A 23,319-nucleotide genomic window follows, 5' to 3' on the forward strand; every position below is an offset into this window, starting at 1 on the left:
TTGGAGAGTAATACTGGGATCATTTGGATTGGGTAAAGTAGTCTAGGTAAAATTTTCATTTTCAAGAGGGATATTCTACCCAACCAAGAAATCGGGAGAGAGTTCCAGCACTCCAGATCCTGTCTTATTGTATCAAAAAAGGGAACAAAATTGGCTTTGTACATTTGCTGGAATTTAGGAGTTACAAATATACCCAGATACATGAAACCTGAGGGAGACCATTTAAAAGGGAAGGGGGGAGAAGTATTAGGTACAGAGTGTAGGTTACCAAGTGGCATAGCCTCTGACTTAGTTAGGTTAATCTTGTAGCCTGATAATTCGCTGAATAATTCACAAATATTAATAAGAGATGTAATTCAAGTCTCGAGACTAGAGATGAATATCAGGACATCATCAGCATACAAACTTATTTTATGGTGAACATCACCAATGAGCAGCCCCTGTATAGCAGGCGTTACCCTGGTTCCATAACGAGTGCAAATAGGAGAGGGGACAAAGAACAGCCCTGTCTGGTACCTCTGTGTATAGAGAAGCTATTTGACCTTAGCCCATTAGTAAGGACAGCAGCCTGAGGATCATCATATAAAACTTTCACCCATTTTATAAAGTTGTCCCCTAGACCAAATTTATTTAGAGCAAATAATAGGTAAGACCACTCCACACGATCAAATGCTTTCTCAGCATCTAGGGAGAGCACAAGACCATCCATAGCACTTTGTTGGTAGGCTTGAATTACATTAAGAAGCCGCCTGACATTGTTGCATGACTTACGGCCCTTAATGAAGCCAGTTTGGTCTCCTTTCACAATTAGTGTCAGTGAGTCCTCTAATCTTGTGGCTATAATTTTAGAAAGCAATTTTCTATCCACATTCAGAAAGGAAATTGGTCTGTACGAGGAACAAGACTCTGGACATTTTCCCTTTTTGGGAATAAGTGATATGTTGGCTTCTCTCAGCGTTTGAGGGAGCTGGTCATTTGAAAATGAGTGGTTAAACATATCATGCAATGGCTCAAGGATCAGGCCATGGAACTCTTTTTAGAACTGACTACAAAACCCGTCTGGTCCTGGGGCCTTACCATTTTGCAGATTCTTAATTGCGAACATGATCTCTTCCTCGGTAATAGGGGCATTAAGGAGAGACCTCTGTTCTTCGGAGATAGTAGGGAGCTCAATCTTAGAAAATAAGTTCTCCATTAATTTGGGTGCATCCTTTGGCAGTTCTGAGGCATAAAGGTTTGTATAAAATGTCTTAAATTAGTCATTTATCAATTTATTTTCATATAAAGGATTGCCATCAGAATCAGTCGTAGAGCAATTGACTGAGAGTCAGCTCTCTTTTTAGCTAGGTATGCCAAGTACTTTCCTGGCTTATCGCCATGTTCATATAGCTTTTGCCTGACAAATCTAATTTTCTTTTCAGCGTCCTGTGTTAGAGAGTCCAACGTTGATCTAATGACTGATATTTCCTTTAATAGGGCAGGAGTGGGAGTTTTAATGTAGTCCTTCTCTTTAGTTCCTAATTCACCCTCTAACGTTTTTTGCTTTTCACGCTTTTTCCGTCTCTTAGTGGCTGTGTATGACATAATCAGACCCCTGGCATACGCTTTACAGGTTTCCCAAAGGAGCGAGGGGTTATCTGTTGATTGAGAGTTAATAGAGAAAAATGCTTTAAACTCTGTAATAAAATATGATGTGAATGTATGGTCTTTAAGAATGGTTGTATTCGACCTCCAATGTCTTGACCGATTGAATGCCCCGTTGAGTTTTATGTCCAGGATCACCTCAGCATGATCAGATATGACTATGCTTCCTATCCTAGTGGATAAAACAGACTGCAAAGACATCCTGGGCATAAAAAAAAGTAATCTATTCTAGTCTGACATCCATGAGGTGCAGAGAAAAAAGTGAACTCTCTGTTGGAGGGATGAAAAGTTCTCCAGACATCCGCATACCCCAGATCATCACAAATAGCTTTAAGTGACTTAGCTTGAGGAGAGAGTGAAGCTATACCGCTGGGAAACTTATCAATAAGGGGGTTCAACAAACAATTAAAATATCCTCCAACCACTGCAGTGTCCGAGTTTAATTCTGAAAAGTCTAGAAATACCTTAGTGAGGAAATCAGGGGGGTGGGCAGGGAGGAAGTAAATATTCATTATGGAAATGTTCTGCCCTTGTAAAGTACCATTAATTATAACAAAGCGACCAAATGTATCTTTCACACAATTCAAGACCTTAAGTGGTAAGTTATTTTTCACAAGAATTGCTACACCTCTACTTCTGGATGTAAATGATGAGAAAAACATTTGACCAAACCCCCCTTAATGTAATTTCAGGTGCTCCTTATCATCCAAATGAGTTTCTTGCAACAGGGCAATATCAATATTTTATTTTTTCAAAAAAGACATTACCTTCTTCCTTTTAATGGGGTTATGGCTCCCTCTAATGTTCCATGTACATACACGCAGTCTGTTACCTGCCATTGCGCCTTGACCATTCAATATCCAGACTGAATCCTACTGTAAAAGTGGGGTGGTACCTTTTTCCATGTGTTGAACTCTCCTCTATCTCACCGAGCATAAACAAACGATATGAACCCTGAACTCGAACTATACTAAACCCAAAAATTAAACATGTAAAGATCCAAAAGGGGGTTTTCCCACTAGCTAACATGCAGGGGATTTCAACTCTCCAATGTAGACTCTTAAGTCCGCATTGCCACTCAATAGCCTCATCCTTTATATATATGGAAATGAAAATTACTAGAAGAAGATTGAGGCTCTTCCACTTAAAACCAAGCCTGGGCACCAATATGGATTCACACATATCTCAGCCTGAGCTATAGTGGCAATTACTTTAGCAAGAAAAATAATAAAGATACAAATATTACTGAACCGGAGTACGTGAGAACTCACACCACTGTTTCATGATCAGATTCAACTAATAAAAAAAAAGTTATCCAATGCTGCGGAGGTGCAGCTTAAAGTTATTTACCCAAGAGAGTCAAACGCAGCAGCCTCTTCAGGTGTGTAGAGTTTTCTAGGCTATCCGTTGACCATAATCTTCAATGTGGCCGGGTACAGCAGTGCGTAGTCCATCTTCATTCTCTTGAGTCGAGCCTTCGCCTCATCAAACACTTTGCGTCTTCGTACAACCGCTGTGGAATAATCATTGAAGAATGAGACCTTTGGACCTTTACGTTGACTACCATCAGAGCCAAAGTTTCTAGCCGCATCCATGACGCGCTGCTTGTCGGTGAAGTTGTGGAACTTTATAACCACTGGCCGTGGGCGCTGGTTGGGACCGGGTATCGGTGCTTGAGAGCGATGGGCTCTGTCCAGCTTCACACGACCAGCCTTAGTGTCCATTTGTAGGTAGCCAGGGATCCATTCCTCAAAGAATTTTACTGAACGTGTCCCTTCAAAATTTTCCGGGAGTCCCACAACACGAATATTGCATCTGCGTCCTCGATTATCCAAGTCGTCAATGTGCTCCGCCATTTCGCGCACCTGTTTCTCAAGTGCTTTTATCTCAGTGTCCATAGATTTAGTTGAAGTTTCCACTGTAGCAATTCTTCCTTCCGCCTCATCAATACATTTCACAACCCTCTGTAGTTCAGCTGAATGGCCTGCTATTGCTTCCAAGACCGTTCTTATCTTAACATTGATCACTTTAGTAATGTTATCAGTCATCTTTTGAATCACCAGGTCCATTGTGCCTGGATCCGCAATGGTGTTAGCTTTGCTAACGTTAGCTAGCTCCTCCTGCACATCTACAGGGATGGTGGTTTTGGTCGAGTTCTTAGTAGTTCTGTTGGGCATGTTGTCGGAGATTTTTGAGAAATTCAAGACTCATTGTAGGATAACTTATTTAGCCAATTCTACCACTTTTTCAAGCTAGGAGATTAATGTAAAAATATAAATTTACGAATGCCACGGGAGTTCACTGAAACACAGTGTTCTCTCTACGGCGCCATTTTGTCCCCCCCTCAAAGTCATTCTTAAAGGAATCATTGTTTATTATCAGCACGCTGGAGAGGCTCCAACCAAGTCAATACACCAAGTAAACATGTCAATCGGGAGCTCCACCTGGGCAATCCCGTTTGTTCTCGTATATACAGACAAGATACACTACTGGTAAAAAGTTTTAGAACACCTATTCATTCAAAGGATATCTACATTGTAGGATAATAGTGAATACTTCAAAACTATGAAATAACACATATGGAATCATGTGGTAACCAAAAAAGTATTAAACAAATCAAAATATATTTTATATTTGAGATTCTTGGCATTCTCTCAATCATCTTCATGAGGTAGTCACCTTGAATGTATTTCAATTAACAGGTGTGCCTTCTTAAATGTACATGTTTGGAATTGATTTCCTTCTTAATGCGTTTGAGCCAATCAGTTGTGTTGTGACAAGGTTGGGGGGTAGACAGAATATAGCCCTATTTGGTAAAAGACAAAGTCCATATTATGGAAAGAACAGCTCAAATAAGCAAAGAGAAATGACAGTCCATCATTACTTTAAAACATGAAAGTCAGTCAATACGGAACATTTGAAGAACTTTGCAAGTTTCTTCAAGTGCAGTCGCAACAACCATCAAGCGCTATGATGAAACTGGTTCTCATCAGGACCGCGACAGGAATGGAAGACCTAGAGTTACCTCTGCTGCAGAGGATAAGTTCCTTATAGTTACCAGCCTCAGAAATTGCAGCCCAAATAAATGCTTCACATAGGTCAAGTAACAGACACATCTCAACATCAACTGTTCTGAGGAGAATGTGTGAATCAGGCCTTCATAGTCGAATTACTGCAAAGAAACTACTACGAAAAGACACCAATAATAAGACTTGCTTGGGCCAAGAAACATGAGCAATGGACATTAGACATTAGACCAGTGGAAATTTGTCCTTTGGTCTGGAGTCCAAATTTGAGATTTTTGGTTCCAACTGTCGTGTTTTTGTTGGTAGCCCTTTGATTAGTTGTTCAGGAGTCTTATGGCTTGGGGATAGATGCTGTTTAGAAGCCCCTTGTACCTAGACTTGGCGCTCCGGTACCACTTGCCGTGCGGTAGCAGAGAGAACAGTCTATGACTAGGGTGACTGGAGTCTTGGACAAATGTTAGGGCCATCCTCTGACACCACCTGGTATAGAGGTCCTGGATGGCAGGAAACTTGGCCCAGGTGATGTACTGGGCCGTACGCACTACCCTCTGTAGTGCCTTGCAGGTCGGAGGCCGAGCAGTTGCCATACCAGGCAGTGATGTAACCAGTGTTCTTGATGGTACAGCTGTAAAACCTTTTGAGGATCTGAGGATGCCAAATCTTTTCAGTCTCCTGAGGAGGAATGGGTTTTGTCATGCCCTCTTCTCAACATTCTTGGTGTGCTTGGACCATTTTTAGTTTGTTGGTGATGTGGACGCCAAGGAACTTGAAGCTCTCAACCTGCTCCACTCCACTAATTGAAATGCATTCCAGGTGACTACCTCATGAAGCTAGTTGAATGAATGCTAAGAGTGTGCAAAGCTGTCATCAAGGTAAAGGGTGGCTACTTTGAAGAATCTGAAATATAAAAATATTTAGATTTGTTTAACATTTTGGTTACTACATAATTCCATATGTGTTATTTCATAGTTTTAATATCTTCACTATTAATCTACAATGTAGAAAATAATACAAATAAAGAAAAACCCTTGAATAAGTAGTTGTGTCCAAACTTTTGACTGGTACTGTGTATATGGGTCATTGTCCATTTGGACGACCCATTTGCAACCAAGCTTTAATTAACTTCCTGACTGATGTCTTGAGATATTGCTTCAATATATCCACATAATTTTCCTGCCACGTGATGCCGTCTATTTTGTGAAGTGCACCAGTTCCTCCTGCAGCAAAGCACCCCCACAACATGATGCTGCCACCCCCGTGCTTCACGGTTGGGTTGGTGTTCTTGCAAGCCTCCCCCTTTTTCCTCCAAACATAACGATGGTCATTATGGCCAAACATTTCTATTGTTGTTTCATCAGACCAGAGGAAATTTTTCCAAAAAGTACGATCTTTTTCCGCATGTGCAGTTGCAAACCATAGTCTGGCTTTTTTATGCCGGTTTTGGAGCAGTGGCTTCTTTCTTGCTGATTGGCCTTTCAGGTTATGTCGATATAGGACTCGTTTTACTGTGGATATAGATACTTTTGTACCTTTTTTCTCCAGCATCTTCACAAGGCCCTTTGCTGTTGTTCTGGGATTGATTTGCACTTTAAGCACCAAAGTACATTCATCTTTAGGAGACAAAACGCGTTTCCTTCCTGAGCAGTATGACGGCTGCGTGGTCCCATGGTGTTACTACTTGCGTACTATTGTTTGTACAGATGAACGTGGTACCTTCAGGCGTTTGGAAATTGAACCAGACTTGTGGAGGTCAACTATTTTTTTCTGAGGTCTTGGCTGATTTCTTTTGAGTTTCCCATGATGTCAAGCAAAGAGGCACTGAGTTTGAAGGTAGGCCTTGAAATACATACACAGGTACACCTCCAATTCACTCAAATCATGTCAATTACCCGACCAGACGCTTCTAGAGCCATTATTTCATTTTCTGGAATTTTCCAAGCTGTTTAAAGGCACAGTCAACTTAGTGGATGTAAACTTCTGACCCACTGGAACTGTGATACAGTGAATTATAAGTGAAATAATCTATCTGTAAACAATTGTTGGAAAAATTATTTATGTCATGCACAAAGTAGATGTCCTAACCGACTTGCCAAAACTATAGTTTGGTAACAAGAGATTTGTGGAGTGGTTGAAAAACAAGTTTTAATGACTCCAACCTAAGTGTATGTAAACTTCCGACTTCAACTGTATATTGAAGCAACATCTCAATATATCAGTCAGGAAGTTAAAGCTTGGTCGCAAATGGTTCTTCCAAATGAACAATGACCCCGAACATACTTCCAAAGTTGTGGCAAAATGGATTATGGACAACAATGTCAAGGTATTGGAGTGGCCATCACAAAGCTCTGACCTCAGTCCTATAGAAAATGTGTAGGCAGAACTGGAAAAGTGTGTGCTAGCAAGGAGACTTACAAACCTGACTCAGTTACACCAGCTCTGTCAGCAGGAATGAGCCAAAATTCACCCAACTTATTGTGGGAAGCTTGTGGAAGGCTACGCCAAACGTTTGACCCAAGTTAACAATTTAAAGGCAATGCTACCAAATGCTAATTGAGTGTATGTAAACTTCTGACCCACTGGGAATGTGATGAAAGAAATCTAATCTGAAATAAATAATTCTCTCTACTATTATTCTGACATTTTACATTCTTAAAATAAAGTGGTGATCCTAACTGACCTAAAACAAGGAATTTTTACTAGGATTAAATGTCATGAATTGTGAAAAACTGGCTAAGGTGTATGTAAACGTCCGACTACAACTGTATATATGGGGGATTGAAAGTTATGCAGACAATTACATTAATGGAAGTTACAATCTATCTGCAATATTAAAGCTGTTCTGCCCCCTAAATACATATATATTTTTTTAAGTGGTTTGCTTTCCACAATAAGCTTTGCTTGGTAAGAGCAGAGAATCGTTTCCTGGATCAAGAACCTCGCTGTCTAATATTTGTTCTGTGTGTGCAGCAAACTGTGAGTATAATTTGTTTGTTACTTGTATAACTTTATGAGCTGGGATGTCTGTCCTGTAAATACTTTAGGTCAGAGACTATAAAATGTTCACAGTGCGCTTGGTATCTTTTAGCTAGCATTCTCTATGGGATTTTACATGTGCTTGTTTGCATTGCTAACCTTTGGATTACAAAGGCTCAGTGGTGATTGAAAAGCGCTCCTTGTGTTCAGTGATGGTATTACTGAATATCCCGGTGTGGCACAAGGTCGGTATGAAAGTATGACAATCTGGATCCCGCCCAAGCCGATTCCTAGCCACTCACTGGATATAATACTATATACTATATACTATCATGCTCAGATGCAGACGATCCACTTCTCGCAGGAAGCGTAGAGCCACTCCGAGCATGAGGCACAAGAGGAGAGTTGGCAGGAGGAGACTTTAGGTCCCTCAGTAGCCATCAGCTAGGCCTGTTAGTTCAATCCTTTGGGCTGCACAGCTCAATGGGCAAAGGTCTTCTAAATAAAAATGTGGGCTTTTAACTAACTTTGAGGAAGTTCTCTCAGTATTATTAGATGGTTATTTGTTTATTTTCCCGTTTTTTGTGTTTGGAATGGCACTGTTAGTACAGGAGATCATGCTATCATAAAGCATTTGATGTATGCGTTTGTAGGCCAATTTTAAATCTGTGCTCATTGACTGGACATTCCAAATTACCATGGCAATTATGCATCACATTAGTAATGTTCCTTAGTAGCTCAGTTGGTAGAGCATGGCACTTGTAACGCCAGGATCATGTGCTCGATTCCCGGGATTTCACCTGCGTAAAATGTATGCACGGCGCTTTGTAAGGCGCTTTGGATAAAATCATCCTGTAAATGGCGTTTATTATTTTTATGATTATTATATTAGTTAATAATATGAAATAATTAAACAATCCGTGGTACAGTACCAATTGCTCTGCTGCACTTAGTCCGACTCTATACATAGGTGAGTTAAAATCTGCCATGTGCTTTGACTGTCAATCACTGGAATCTAGAGAATTTATTACGGTATAATTGTATAATACTAAAATGTGAACTAATGTGAATCAACACTTATGACCATATGTCTACTTCTACTTGATGGTACAGTTATTGAATGGCGCTGTCAACTATCCAAAAGGATTAGATATATTTGGGAAACAATCAATTATTATGCACACCCTCATTCCCTACAAACATAAGAATCATAGACAAGCAACCTTGTTACCCAATCAATTAGGATGCCTATCTGTTGAAAAGGAAGGGACACATTTCAAGTAAACATTGTGTCCCCCACGCTATGCTAAGTGAAACCCAGGTTGAACCACCCATATATCAGATAGATGTATTATTCAGCTCAATATAGGCCATGTATAGCTCCAAAAGTGTTGGGACAGTGACACATGTTTTGTTGTTTTGGCTCTGATTCCAGAACTTTGGATTTGAAATGATACAATGACTATAAGGGTTAAAGTGCAGACTGGGTGAACAGTTTAGAAATTGCAGCATTTTCTGTACATAGTCCCTCCTTTAAGGGGACCAAAATGATTGGGACAAATTCACTTGTATGTGTATTAAAGTAGTGAAAAGTTTAAAATGTGGTCCCATATTCTTAACACACAATGCTTACAAGCTTGTGACTTTGCAGTTTGTTTTGATTATGTTTCAGATTATTTTGTGCCCAATATAAATTAATGGTAAATAATACATTGTGTCATTTTGGAGTCACTTTTATTGTGAAAAAGAATAGGATATGTTTCTAAACCCTTCTACATTAATGTGGATGCAACCATGATAACGGATAATCCTGAATGAATCGTGAATAAAGAGACCATATTATAATTCCAATATTATTACAGTGTAGATCATCAGTTTTTGTCAGCACATGTGTTTATATTTCTATTTAGTTAAGTGTGAGCTAATGTCATTTTGGAAATTAAAAGTAAACAAATATACTCCATTTCATGAATACTAAGACTAAGGAAAAAGGGATATCCTTGCTTTGACTTGGCTCAATTGAATTCTGGAGGTATTACTGCTTGGTTATATCAGTGTAATGGTGCAGGACTGCCCTCGTGAGGTAGGTGATAGAATTTAAAATATTTTTCAATTGAAATGTAGCCTTATAAATGGAAATTGGTAAAATGAACACGAGAGGGCGACATTTGCCTTCTGTTCAGCCAATCAGGATAGTGGCACCCAAAAATCCACGTATTTACAGTGTATTACTATAAATATAGTCGTAACTGTTGTTATGGCATCTCTTCATTTGGCTTTGCAATAATATTAAATTACATAGGTGGTTCAGAAGCAGGGAAGTAGGTTCCAACCTGCCGTTTTATAATCCCTGTGCTCAGAATTTGAGCACAGGGATTATAGACTGAAGTTAACGTCAGTTGCAGTGTACTTTATGGGGCTGACATTCAAAAAATAACTAAGTGTCTTATGTCTTGAGGCAACAAGTACTAATATTTTGGCGTGAAATGCTGTATAATAGAGTATTATTAGTATTACTCAGAGAAGATGACAATACACTATTAGAAAAAAAGGTTCCAAAAGGGTTCTTTGGCTGTCCCCATAGATGAACCCTTTTTGGATCCAAGTAGAACTCTTTTTGCTTTTAGGTACAACCCTTTTGGGTCGCATGTAGAACCTTTCCCACAAGAAGGTTCTACGTGGACCCCAAAAGGGTTCTACTTGGAAAGAAAAAGGGTTCATCAAAGGGTTTTCCTATGGGGACAGCAGAAGAACTGTTTTAGGTTCTAGATGGCACTTATTTTTCTAAGAGTGTAAGATATCAATCTAAAGAGCCACACATATTTTGGTTTCCTCATTTTGAATTCAAATATGTGAGAAAAATAGAGAACAACACCCATGTGCTAAGGGTCGGACCGCAACTGACATTTCTGGGCCAGACCTTTGTTGGATACTGTAATGTGAACACTTCATGTTAAATGAAAAAGAAAAACAATTATTTATTTCCATATCATTTTATTTTCATAAAACACAGAGCTCTTTTAACACTTTGTCTTGGTGATTTTACAAAACAATATTTGCTTTGATGCAGTTTAAAGTATCCGAATTATGAGGTATTGCTCTTACAGAGTAAAACAACATTTGTTGCTGTCCAAGAATGAAAATGCATTGCCCTTACAAGTATACTTTTTAAAATATTTTGCCCAGAACTTCAAGTGTATCTAGTACAGTTTTCCATACAACTTTAGCATTATTATTTAAACAAATGTATAAAACATTGAAAAGCCATGTTTAGTGCCTGATTTAGTTAAGAGCACTTTGAGAAGCATAATAAGCTTTCAAACTATTAAATAGAAAAAACGATCCGTTTTTAAATGTACATCATTTTATTGTAAAAAGTATTGAAAACCATAGAAAAAAAATAATGGTGTTTCTTATAATAAGCAACAAAAAAGGAAAAACCCTGACCTGATGTGAAAGTATCAAAATGATGCAGTAGGCATAAGTGATAGATGGGCTTTAACATGTACAGTATGTAAAGACATATTGGGTCCTGCCCTTGTTCAGTGTTTTAATTCAAAAGCCAAAATAGCAATCATCAGCAGTCACCAACACTCATAAATAGAAGGGCAAGCAAGAAAGGCTCTCCTTCTCCTTAATTAAATACTGTACTACCATAATTTAGAATAGAATGATAATATGTACAAGCATTTACATGTCATGCGCCATGATACAAAAATAGAACGTTGAAAGTCCAACTTTCTCTGTTTACATGTGCCTCTTCATGTGCAGCGCAAGGTGATCGGAGCGCGAGAATGCCCTCTCGCACAAGTGGCACTGGAAAGGCCTGTGACCGGTGTGCTTTCTATAATGACGCGTCAGCTCGTCAGACCTCGCGAATTTCCACCCGCAGCCTTCCCAATTGCAATGGTATGGCTTCTCGCCTATGGATAACAAAGAAAATGCAGTTAGGCTACATGTTGTGGGAAATCATTAGAAAAACGGGGCTAACAGTTTTTTTTTTTTTTACATCATAGCAGATATCAATGAAAAATATATAAAATGAAAAATATAATTACCTGTGTGTGTTCGCATGTGAGCCTTTAGATGGGAACTCTTGGTGTAAGTCTTCCCACATCCAGGGAATTCACAGCTGTGCGTCGCGGTGCGTTTTCTCGCCCAAGACCTGCGGCCCCGTTTGGGTTTGCTATCTTCTGGTGCGTAGAACTCCAAAAGTGGCGATGATGGTGGTGTCAATATCAACCCCGGCATGGACGGATGGTGCACCCGCATGGGCTCTCTAAACATCCCGTACTGTTGCTCACCTTGGTGATGGGCGTACTGTGGTGGATATGGGGCATACTGTTGCGGGTGTGCCATGTGAGAATGCTGGTGATGAGAGCTAATCTCTGCCAAGTGACAGTCTTTGCGCCCCATCCCGTCTCGGGACACACTCTGTTGCATGTCGTGAGATGCAAACCCCTGAGCAGTATGTTGATGGTGCGCGAACGCTGTGTGCATGGAACGCATGTGTTTCTGTTCATACGTGTGTCCCATGAAGTCACCTGCCATCATGCACGACTGCTCAGTGGTTTCAGTCTTTATTTTATATCCCATGTGATGAGAGTTAGTCAGTTCAAAGTGCACTGCAGTGGCAGTGGCTGTGTTCAAGGCACACAGTTCAGTATACTCCGGCCTGTCCGTGGCAGGCTGTTTCAGGCTGTAGTCTAGCAGTGAGTCGCTATGAAAGTTCATCTCGGGGGTCAGCAGCTCGGCTACCAGACTGTGTCCAGGACTTGTGTTGAAATTGCTGCTGCCGTATGCGTTGGGTGTAAATTGTGAGCCGTCACTGTCATGCCCTGTGCTGCAGCTTTCTGGGGACTCAGGCAGTGAGTAGGAGTAAGCCTGCTGAGAAGATAAGTTGTTATTGGTTCCACTTTCAGATCCAATGGTGTTGGATAAAATGAACTCTAAATCCAAGAATTTCCCCAGGTCGTCCTCATCTCTGGTCACCGCAGGTGATTCAACAATACTGAACTCCACTTCGATCTGGGATTTCAAATCGTCACCTGTTGCGCTGGTATGGCAACCATCAACTTTCCAGTCCTATAATGCAAATAAAACGAAATTGGCATTCAAACATTGTTTCAGTCAAAAACCTCTTTCCGAAACAGTTGTATATTTTTATGTATGTAATAGGCTATACATATCGTCCAAATTACATAAAAAATGTTCAGCAAATTTCAGCTGAAGAAATTACATAGAAAAACTTACACTTACATGGAATATTGCAGACTGCTTCTCCTCCATAGTCGGACTGCTGGAAAACGTAGTAATCGACTGCAGCATCGCATCAGCAAGAGCCATTGCAAAATGTTATTATATTCAACCTTTTACTCCTGTCCAAATTCAGTAAACCAAACGAAACTGTCAGATTTACCCCCAAAACATCTAACGATACGATGGGTTGCGATCCAAGTCAAATGATGTAAGTCCTGATGACTAGGGCCAGCTTGTTATAGCCAGTACTGGGAGGACTTTGCGGGGGTGTCTCACCTGTCGACCAATAGGGTGAAGTGTTGAGGTAGGCTAACTACCATTTTACATGTCCTGTATTGTCACCAAATGCCAGTGTCTGAATTAGCGAAATGCATTTTTAAAGTCTTACAAAATATCAAAATAGTATTTAGTAAAAGCAATAGCATGTTGGGCTTAATTAAATAGAAGAAAGGTTGTATGGGGGCATATAACACACATTCTTTTCAGTAAGTTTTACTGCAGATAAAGCTGTCATGATATTACATTTTTACAAAGTCAAGTTTATTTTGTCATTATGATTTGTGAAGTACAACTTGTACAATTGCAACAATTGCAAATCTACACTCATATTTCAATTAAATGATTAGTCAATAATAATAACCATGTAATAACCATGTATTAATATGATTCTAGTAGAATATTATTGACACCGTATTATATATTATAAGGAGATGTGTCCTACGTGTGTATGTATTGATATTCGTTTGGATCATTGTTCCCTTTGCTTTCCCACTCAAAACCAAGTACTTTTGAGACCTTGCCAAAACAAACCCAACCGCTCCTCATAAGATTACATCATGTATAACCGAAGGGGGCGACACTCACCCTGTGCGAACCTGCTATGCAATTAGTTCAATAATCGGAGAATTTATCTGATACAATTGATCTGAAATCATGTTTCTAACGTTTCTCAACTTCAATATGACAGTATGGTCTTCTAAATTAGACCACTCGAAAATACAGATTTCAAGTGTTTAAAAAGGGGCAATCCTAGGCCTAACTGAGTTAAGTGGAACAACTGTTGAATGCATTCTTTTGAAAGTTAAATATCCAGCTACTTCTCGAGTTTCGTTTCACCCCTCTGTGACATTTTCTTGCAAAGATTTGACAATCTATGGCTAGGCCTAATACCATTAATTTGTCTCAACGTGATCCACTAGTTGTTTAACATTTAAACAATTAGAATGTGTGAACTTGTGCCATTAACAGGGCCATCGAAACAATGTGTTAATCTTGACGGTAGACAAAGCTGTTAGTGTACACGTGTGTTAATGACCTTTACATAAACAAGCCCATTCGTTGGCTTGATTATTATGCACATCAAGGTGCTTGGCGCATAGAGCATTACAGGTGGTTGAAACATCTGCTGCGAGGCTTGCCACCCTGATGACAAGGTTGAATTGTATAAATATGTGAACGTTTTTTAAAAGTTTTTTTAAAACCTGGAAATATACAGTTTAAAGAGAAATTCAACAAATAGTGTCTTATGTTCAACATGATGTGACCAGCTGCATAAAAAATATGTGAAACTTTTGTTGAACAGCTAAAGTTGTGCTTCAAGTGCCATGCACCACCACGCTATCTATATATATATTAAATAGACTACATTAAACATACAATAAGGAGTTTCTAATTGAAATAAAACATTATGAGTAAGATATATGTGTGAATCATCTTTAAACCAGAGACTCATAACCTAACCTAAGCTCATGTGCGGAGTGGACTGCCCAATTCCTCCTATGTGTGTGACCATGCCTTTATACCACGTTATTTTTAAACGTCCTACGCAAATCAGACTCCGGAGTAACCGTTGTGTCTGGAGCCAAGTGGAAATGGAGTTAGTTTCCTGAGGAAAAACGGGACTTTTTCCCTTCACTTTCACTCTCCTGCGCGCCTATTACACATCCGCTCGCACGTGCTGTCTTTTTTAAGGTGCCATACAGACTCAACCAGGCAATTTCATGTCCAGCAGATAGCCGTTTTTATGTTTTGGCTCAATGTCAACTAAAACGAAACCAATTGTTGACGATGTTCATGATATAACTTTTACCAGTCTATTCTAAAGTGTATATTTCTAGATTTAAAGGAACAAAAATAGAAAGCTAATTCCAATCTTATATTATCAAATACAATATCAGCCCAAGACATCTAGGACAAATAGAAATTAAGATAAGAATGGCTGGTAGGGTCACGTTTCTCCTTTTGTATTTCTCCGTGTTCAAAGAGAGTAAGTATCCTTCTGTTTTCTAAACAATTAAGAAGATTTCAGTTTAGCAGACAGTGCCATGGCCTACCTTCGTGGATATATTTAATTTTACTCACAAGGAAATCTACGATGGGACTTAATTTGTTATTTTGCAAGCAGCTCAATACAAAAATCGTATTGTTCTCTATGGACTGTAATTATTCAATAACCTAAACCATATCTCACAATGACGTATTATTGTGATGATACGTTTTAGCTTGCAAAATAACATAACAGAGGTTGTGGAAAAGTATGATTTGTTTCCACACAGCTGTGGTCCCAGTGGCATAGCGCAGTTTCGCGGGGGTCTGCCAGATTTAGAACACACAAACAATATGTATAAAGCAAACATTATCCACTAGGTCTAGCATAGCAAATACTTCAATGTTTAAGCATATGTTGCAGAACAGTAATTACAATATTTTTTCAGAATTTTGACCAAAAACATCTTATGGAGGTTAGCCGTCAGTAATAGAATTGACACGCCACTGACGGAGTTGATAAACAGATACTCTAGACAAACATTTTTGCTTCTAAAAACAAAAAGTTAAACGCAAACATTTGTAAAATATGGACAACCATTCAATCAGATCTTTCAGCACTCTGAAGTAGTTGACGTTTTATTGAGTTTACAAAAACGCCAGTGAGTGGTCCACACTCATGATATGGTCATACATGTACAGTAGACATGTTGTTTACACAAATGGCTTTATGTCCAAAGATACATGTTTTTTTGCAGACTTAGACTGCATTCACACCACACACTGGCGTTTTTGCATTCACACCACAAAGCAGTTTCAAGGGCTTTGCATTTATGCATTTATTTTGACCAGATTTGACCTGATTTTTAGTCAGGATCGAGGCAAAGATGAACGGAGCAAAGTACTGAGAGATCCTTGATGAAAACCTGCTCCAGAGCGCTCAGGACCTCAGACTGGGGCGAAGGTTCACCTTCCAACAGAACAACAATCCTAAGCTCACAGTCAAGACAATGCAGGGGTGGCTTCGGGACAAGTCTCTGAATGTCCTTGAGTGGCCCAGCCAGAGCCCAGACTTGAACCCGATTGAACATCTCTGGAGAGAGCTGAAAATAGCTGTGCAGTGACGCTCCCCATCAAACCTGACAGAGTTTGAGAGAATCTGCAGAGAAGAATGGGAAGAAACTCCCCAAAATACAGGTGTTCCAAGCTTGTAGCGTCCTACCCAAGAAGACTCAAGGCTGTAATCAGTACCAAAGGTCCTTCAGAAAGTATTGAGTAAAGGGTCTGAATGCTTATGTAAATGTAATATTTCAATTTTTATTTTTTATAAATTTGCAAGCATTTCTAAAAACCTGTTTTTGGTTTGTCATTACGGGGTATTTTGTGTAGGTTTTAAAAAATATTTTAGAATAAGGCTGTAACGTAACAAAATGTGGAAAAAGTCAAGGGGTCTGAATACTTTCTGAATGCACTGTAGATCTGTTTCACACCCAAAGACAACTGTCAAGATTACACATTGTGGCTTTATCGAAAAAAATGTGGTTTAGTCACATACATTCTGCAGAATCGACTCCACGTCTTCTCTGATTGGTGATGACCACCTTTTCTTTTTGAATCACTCAACATTCTGCCCTGTAATTGGTTCACCCTCTCTACCACATGACTGTCAGTCATCACAAACTAAGACAGATGGACCATGTCTGTTCAAAATCGAATCAAATATCATGCTGTCTCAGCATTATGGAGGCTGATTCCCATGCAGCAGTAGTTAAGGTTACTGTACAATCCATGGCAGCCATATCACTCTTTTTACCCCATCCATGGACCATGGAGAGACACCTCTCTCTTTGGACAAAAGTGTGTTCATGTGACCAAGTAAATATTTGTGTCCACCATCACTGCCCGCTTTCCTGTTCAATCTTCTCTTAGCCTGCTGACCATGTTATCTGTCTGAACAAGCCTAGAAGGCTTCTCTTCTCTGTCTCCTGAAGGAGACTTGACAATAACAAAGGCCAGAGGAGAAAAGACTTGAGACGAGATCTCAATCACCACGTGACTGGTTAAATGTCCCAACCAGGAGCCAACAGACTTGTCTGCTAGATTGAGAGAAACAGACACAGGTTACTAGTGTGTGTTCGTGGGTTATTGTGTGTGTGTTTGTGTGTGGGGACAAGCAGAGCAGCCTGCCTAGATACCCCATACCACAACAGTCTCAGGACAGAGCACACAATTAGAGATTTTTACTGATTGTTGTCCTGTTTCGCTTCGGAAACCTTTTAAAATATATTTTAATTTGAACATATTTAAAATGTTGTTGGTCCTTTCATCATGGAGTGTTGTGTTGGTCATTAGACCATCCTACATCCTTCTTCTCTCTCTTTGATGCATGATAATGATAACCTAGAAGTGGTTGGGACATGCTGTAGTCTGTATTTCTTCTTCTTCCCCCTCTTTTCCCACTGTTCTGTTTGTCTTTCCCACTGTTCTGTTTGTCTTCCTGTAGTTTCACTCAGGCACTTTGACAAATCAATTACAATCTAATCTGGTGACTCCAGTCACTAGTAATTATCCTCCATCACAGAAGCAGAGGGAAAACCCACACTATCTAATATAAATACGCTGCTTTGCATGACATGAAAAAGCCACACAGAAGCGCTACCTTTTCTAATATATCAAAGGAGGTGAGGCCATTGGTCAAGGAGAGAGGAAGTAGGAACAAATACAGAATCTTGGAATAATCATGGGAAAAGAAAAGTAATAACACTGGCTGGGAAGTGGCCGGTTGGCTGACTTGGTAATCAGTAATTCAGCTCTTCCTGAGTGCACACGCCTGCTTTGTTGAATAGTCTGTTGTCTGGACTGTGCTGGAACCTGCTGGCTTTCTGTGAACATCTAGTACATTTAAAAAATGTGTTTATCAAACCCCTAACTATCTATACTGAACAAAAATATTAACGCAACATGCAATCATTTCAAAGGTTTTACTGAGTTACAGTTCATATAAGGGAATCCGTCAATTGAAATAAATTCATTAGGCCCTAATCTACGTATTTCACATGACTGGGCAGGGATGCAGCCATGGGTGGGTCTTGGAGGGCTTGGGACCACCCACTTGGCAGGCAGGCCCACCCACTGGAGAGCCAAGCCCAGCCAATCAAAATGGCTTTATTGCAGACAGAAATACTCCTCAGCACCCCCATCAGATGATCCCGCAGGTGAAGAAGCCAGATGTGGATGTCCTGGGCTGTCGTGGTTATACGTGGTCTGCGGTTGTGAAGCTGGTTGGACGTACTGCCAAATTCTCTAAAACAACATTGGAGGCAGTTTATGGTAGATCAATTAACACTCTGCCAACAGCTTTGGCGGACATTCCTAGAGTCAGCATGCCAATTGCACACTAACTCAAAACTTCAGACATCTGCGGCATTGTGTTGTGTGACAAAACTGCACATTTTAGAATGGCCTTTTATTGTCCCCAGCACAAGGTGCACCTGTGTAATGATCATGCTGTTTTATCCGCTTCTTGATATGCCACACCTGTCAGGTAGATGGATTATCTTGGCATATGAGAAATGCTCACTAACAGGAATGTAAACAAATTTGTGCACACAATTTGAGAGAAATAAGCTTTTTGTGCGTATTGAACATTTCTGGGATTTAGTTTTTCGGCTCATGAAACATGGGACCAACACTTTACACGTTGCATTTCTATTCTTGTTCAGTATAGTACCCGGCATGTATAAAGTGTTTTTGTAGCATTGAGTGCTAACAAATTTCGAGTTCACACTTAATAAGATCAGGATACTTAACAGTTTCCAGTAACAGTTTACCATTATAACGATGACTACTGGGGGTGAGGAGGAACAGAAACACTGCTACACTGAGACAGAGCAGGATAAAGGCGTCCGCATGTTTCCCATTCAAAACAGCTGAAGTCTATGCCACGTCGTCTGTGATTGGTCAACGGTAGGGATTTTTAATGAAGTGTTGGTTGTCATTCAACGAGAAATCGTTTTAATGTTAAAAAAAAATGTTACTTGAGAAATACTGCACCAAGCATCTTAATTGTAAAATTGCGCGACTAAGCTCTTCCCGGCAAACAAAAAACGTCAAAATGAATGACAGATTTCTTCAGGTATTTTAGATTCATTCAGACTATTTTGAGGAAGTGTATACTGGCTACAGCATCTCAAGATGGACAAACCGTATTATTGCAGTTTTTTCTTGTTTTTCAAGCGAATGTCTTTTAAGGGTGTATACTAGGTACACTCGGGAGTATGTGAGCACAATCATTCAGCTGAACCGAAGCATGCAGAAGGCTTTAGGAGTAGGGATGTTTGCTCTCAGCTGGTAGTTTCACACTGATATTATGAGGTGGAGATGGGGTGGGGGTTGGGATGACTTGGCCTTCACTGTCTCTTGGCACAGTGGTTTTTCAGGGATGTCCATCTCTTTCCACAGAGTTTTACATTCGGCTGCTTTCCTTGGCTCCTGGTGGCCCCTGACCCAGCCAGGGTCCTGTTCTCAGTCACTCATCCCCCTCTTGGGTCCTTTGTCCTGGGATGTAATTGCCCTTGCCGGCTCTGTATGAACCGTTGTCTGGGGACACAAAACCGTCTCTCTGTGTGTCTGCATCTGTCTGGGGTCAAAAAGACAGCCCAAGAGGACCTGCTCCAGGCCTCCTTGCTCTCCTACTTACTAACAATGGGGGAAATACCTGGACAAAAACATGATTTGTTCTCCTATCTGTTCTACAGCTTTTCATATTCTACTGCTGCAGTAAGAATTTAGTCGTGCAAAAGAAAGATTGTGTCACTAACTGGAGTCTCTGCTAAAATGCAATGCTCTATCTGGCTTTCGAAACTTCAGCCACTTTCTTTTTCTGCTTAGGCCTCTTGACTCCATGGAAATACTGCACTCATTTCAGTTGGAAAAACTGAAATACATCAGGAAAAAACATGTATGACCTGGATCTAAACAAGTAGCTTTTTGTCTGTCTGCAGACTTGGCATTTCCATAGAGAACTCACACAGCAAAACAACAATGTTCCATTTTGTGTTATTGTCATGGATTGTCATGGTTATTGTCTAAAATCTAATTATCCTTGAAATACAGTAGCTGGGTCATTCCATGAATAGAGTAAATTTTGGACAGCAGTGGCCCACCATTAGGGTGTTAAGGGTGGTGCCCCACTTGTGATTGAAAAAAAAAGGGAAATTATTTTTATAAAAAAGTAAATACAGTACCAGTCAAAAGTTTGGACACACCTGTTCATTCAAGGATTTTTCTTTATTTTTTATATTTTCTACATTGTAGAATAATAGTGAAGACTTCAAAACTATGCAATAACACATAGGAAATCATGTGGTAACCCAAAAAATGTTCAACAAATCTAAATTGATTTTATATTTGAGATTCTTCAAGTAGTCACCCAATGCCTTGATGACAGCTTTGCACACTCTTGACATTCTCTCAACCAGCTTCATGAGGTAGTCACCTGGAATGCATTTCAATTAACAGGTGTGCCTTGGGATAGTAAAAGTTAATTTGTGGAATTTCTTTCCTTCTTAATGCATTTGAGCCAATCAGTTGTGTTGTGACAAGGTAGGGGTGGTATGCAGAAGATAGCCCTATTTGGTAAAAGTTCATGTCCATATTATAACAAGAACAGCTCAAATAAGCAAAGCGAAATGACCGTCTGTCATTACTTTAAGACATGTAGAGCTGTCAATCCAGAAAATGTGAAGAACTTTGAAAGGTTCATCAAGCTCTATGATGAAATAGGCTCTCATGAGGACTGCCACAGGAAATGAAGACCCGGAGTTACCTCTGCTGCAGAGGATAAGTTCATTAGAGTTAACTGCAACTCAGATTGTAGCCCAAATAAATGCTTCACAGAGTACAAGTAAGAGACACATCTCAACATCGACTGTTCAGAGAAGACTGCGTGAATCAGGCCTTCATGGCCGAATTGCTGCAAAGAAACAACTACTAAAGGACACCAATAATGAGAAGAGACTTGCTTTGTTCAAGAAACAGACCGGTGGAAATCTGTCCTTTGGTCTGATGAGTCCAAATTTGAGTTTTTTGGTTCCAACCGCCGTGTCTTTCTGCGATAAAGAGTAGGTGAGCGGATGATCTCTGCATGTGTGGTTCCGACCATGAAGCATGGAGGAGGTGTGATGGAATTCAAGGCACACTTAACTAGCATGGCTACCACAGCATTCTGCAGCGATACTCCATCCCATCTGGTTAGCGCTTAGTGGGAATATCATATGTTTTTCAACAGGACCCAAAACACACCTCCAGGCTGTGGAAAGGCTATTTGACCAAGGAGAGTGATGGAGTGCTGCATCAGATGGCCTGGCCTCCACAATCACCCGACCTCAACCCAATTGAGATGGTTTGGGATGAGTTTGACCACAGAGTGAAGGAAAAGCAGCCAACAACTGCTCAGCATATGTGGGAACACCTTCAAGACTGTTGGAAAAGCATTCCTAAGGAAGCTGGTTGAGAGAATGCCAAGAGTGTGCAAAGCTCTCATCAAGGCAAAGGGTGGCTACTTTTAAGAATCTAAAATATTTGTTGAACACTTTATTGGTTTCTACATGATTCAATATGTGCTATTTAATAGTTTTGATATCTTCACAATTATTCTACAATGTAGAAAATAGTAAAAACAAAGAAAAACCCTGGAATGAGTAGGTGTGTCCAAGCTTTTGACTGGTACTGTATACAGTTGAAGTCGGATGTTTCCACACACCTTAGCCAAATACATTTAAACTCAGTTTTTCCACAATTCCTGAAATGTAATCCTAGTAAAAATTCCCTGTCTTAGGTCAGTTAGGATCACCACTTTATTTTAAGAATGTGAAATGTCAGAATAATAGTAGAGAGAATGATTTATTTCAGCTTTTATTTATTTCATCACATTCCCAGTGGGTCAGAAGTTTACATACACTCAATTAGTATTTGGTAGCATTACTTAAATTGTTTAACTTGAGTCAAATGTTTCGGGTAGTCTTCCACAAGCTTCCTACAATAAGTTGGGTGAATTTTGGCCCATTCCTCCTCACAGAGCTGCCGTAACTGAGTTAGGTTTGTGGGCCTCCTTGCTCGCACATGCTTTTTCAGTTCTGTCCACACATTTTATACAGGATTGAGGTCAGGGCTTTGTGATGGCCACTCTAATACCTTGACTTTGTTGTCCTTAATCCATTTTGCCACAACTTTTGAAGTATGCTTGGGGTCATTCTCCATTTGAAAGACCCATTTGCAACCAAGCTTTAACTTCCTGACTGATGTCTTGAGATGTTGCTTCAATATATCCACATAATTTTCCATCCTCATGATGCCATCTACTTTGAGAAGTGCACCAGTCCCTCCTGAAGCAAAGCACCCCCACAACATGATGCTGCCACCCCCCGTGCTTCACGGTTGGGATGGTGTTCTTCGGCTTGCAAGCCTCCCCCTTTGTCCTCCAAACATAATGATGGTCATTATGGCCAAACAGTTCTATTTTTGTTTCATCAGACCAGAGGACATTTCTCCAAAAAGTACAATCTTTGTTCCCATGTGCAGTTGCAAACCATAGTCTGTCTTTTTTATGGTGGTTTTGGAGCAGTGGTTTCTTCCTTGATGAGCGGCCTTTCAGGTTATGTCGATATAGGACTTGTTTAACTCTGGATTTATATTGTACCTGTTTCCTCCAGTATCTTCACAAGGTCCTTTGCTGTTGTTCTGGGATTGATTTGCACTTTTCGCACCAAAGTACATTCATCTCTAGGAGACAGAACGCATCTCCTTCCTGAGTGGTATGACGGCTGTGTGGTCCCATGGTGTTTATACTTGCATACTATTGTTTGTACAGATGAACGTGGTACCATCAGGCATTTGGAAATTGCTCCCAAGGATGAACCTGACTTGTGGAGGTCTACAATTTTTTCTGAGGTCTTGGCTGATTTATTTTGATTTTCCCATGATGTCAAGCAAAGAATCACTGAGTTTGAAGGTAGGCCTTGAAATACATCCACAGGTACACCTCCAATTGACTCAAATGATGTCAATTAGCCTATCAGAAGCTTCTAAAGCCATGACATAATTTTTGGGAATTTTATAAGCTGTTTAAAGGCACAGTCAATTTAGTGTATGT

At 40.0% G+C, this 23,319-nt stretch overlaps 1 protein-coding gene across 2 annotated transcripts; it reads right to left on the reverse strand.

Annotated features, from left to right (window-relative positions):
• Positions 1–10,620: 10,620 nt before the first annotated feature.
• On the reverse strand, positions 10,621–13,126 carry LOC139376081 (Krueppel-like factor 4). Of its 2 annotated transcripts, none has more exons than XM_071118243.1 (3): positions 12,903–13,126; positions 11,702–12,728; positions 10,621–11,566 (listed from the first exon to the last, which is right to left on the reverse strand). In XM_071118243.1, exons 1-3 carry the CDS (start codon positions 12,987–12,989, stop codon positions 11,391–11,393), a joined length of 1,290 nt encoding a protein of 429 aa, XP_070974344.1. In that variant the 5' UTR covers positions 12,990–13,126; the 3' UTR covers positions 10,621–11,390. The 2 variants fall into 2 exon arrangements, with proteins under 2 accessions (XP_070974344.1, XP_070974343.1); XM_071118242.1 differs by having other exon boundaries at positions 12,897–13,112.
• Between the last annotated feature and the right edge of the window lie 10,193 nt (positions 13,127–23,319).

The sequence above is a fragment of the Oncorhynchus clarkii genome, chromosome 20, assembly GCF_045791955.1.
Source record: "Oncorhynchus clarkii lewisi isolate Uvic-CL-2024 chromosome 20, UVic_Ocla_1.0, whole genome shotgun sequence".
In the NCBI taxonomy this organism is placed as follows: domain Eukaryota; kingdom Metazoa; phylum Chordata; class Actinopteri; order Salmoniformes; family Salmonidae; genus Oncorhynchus; species Oncorhynchus clarkii.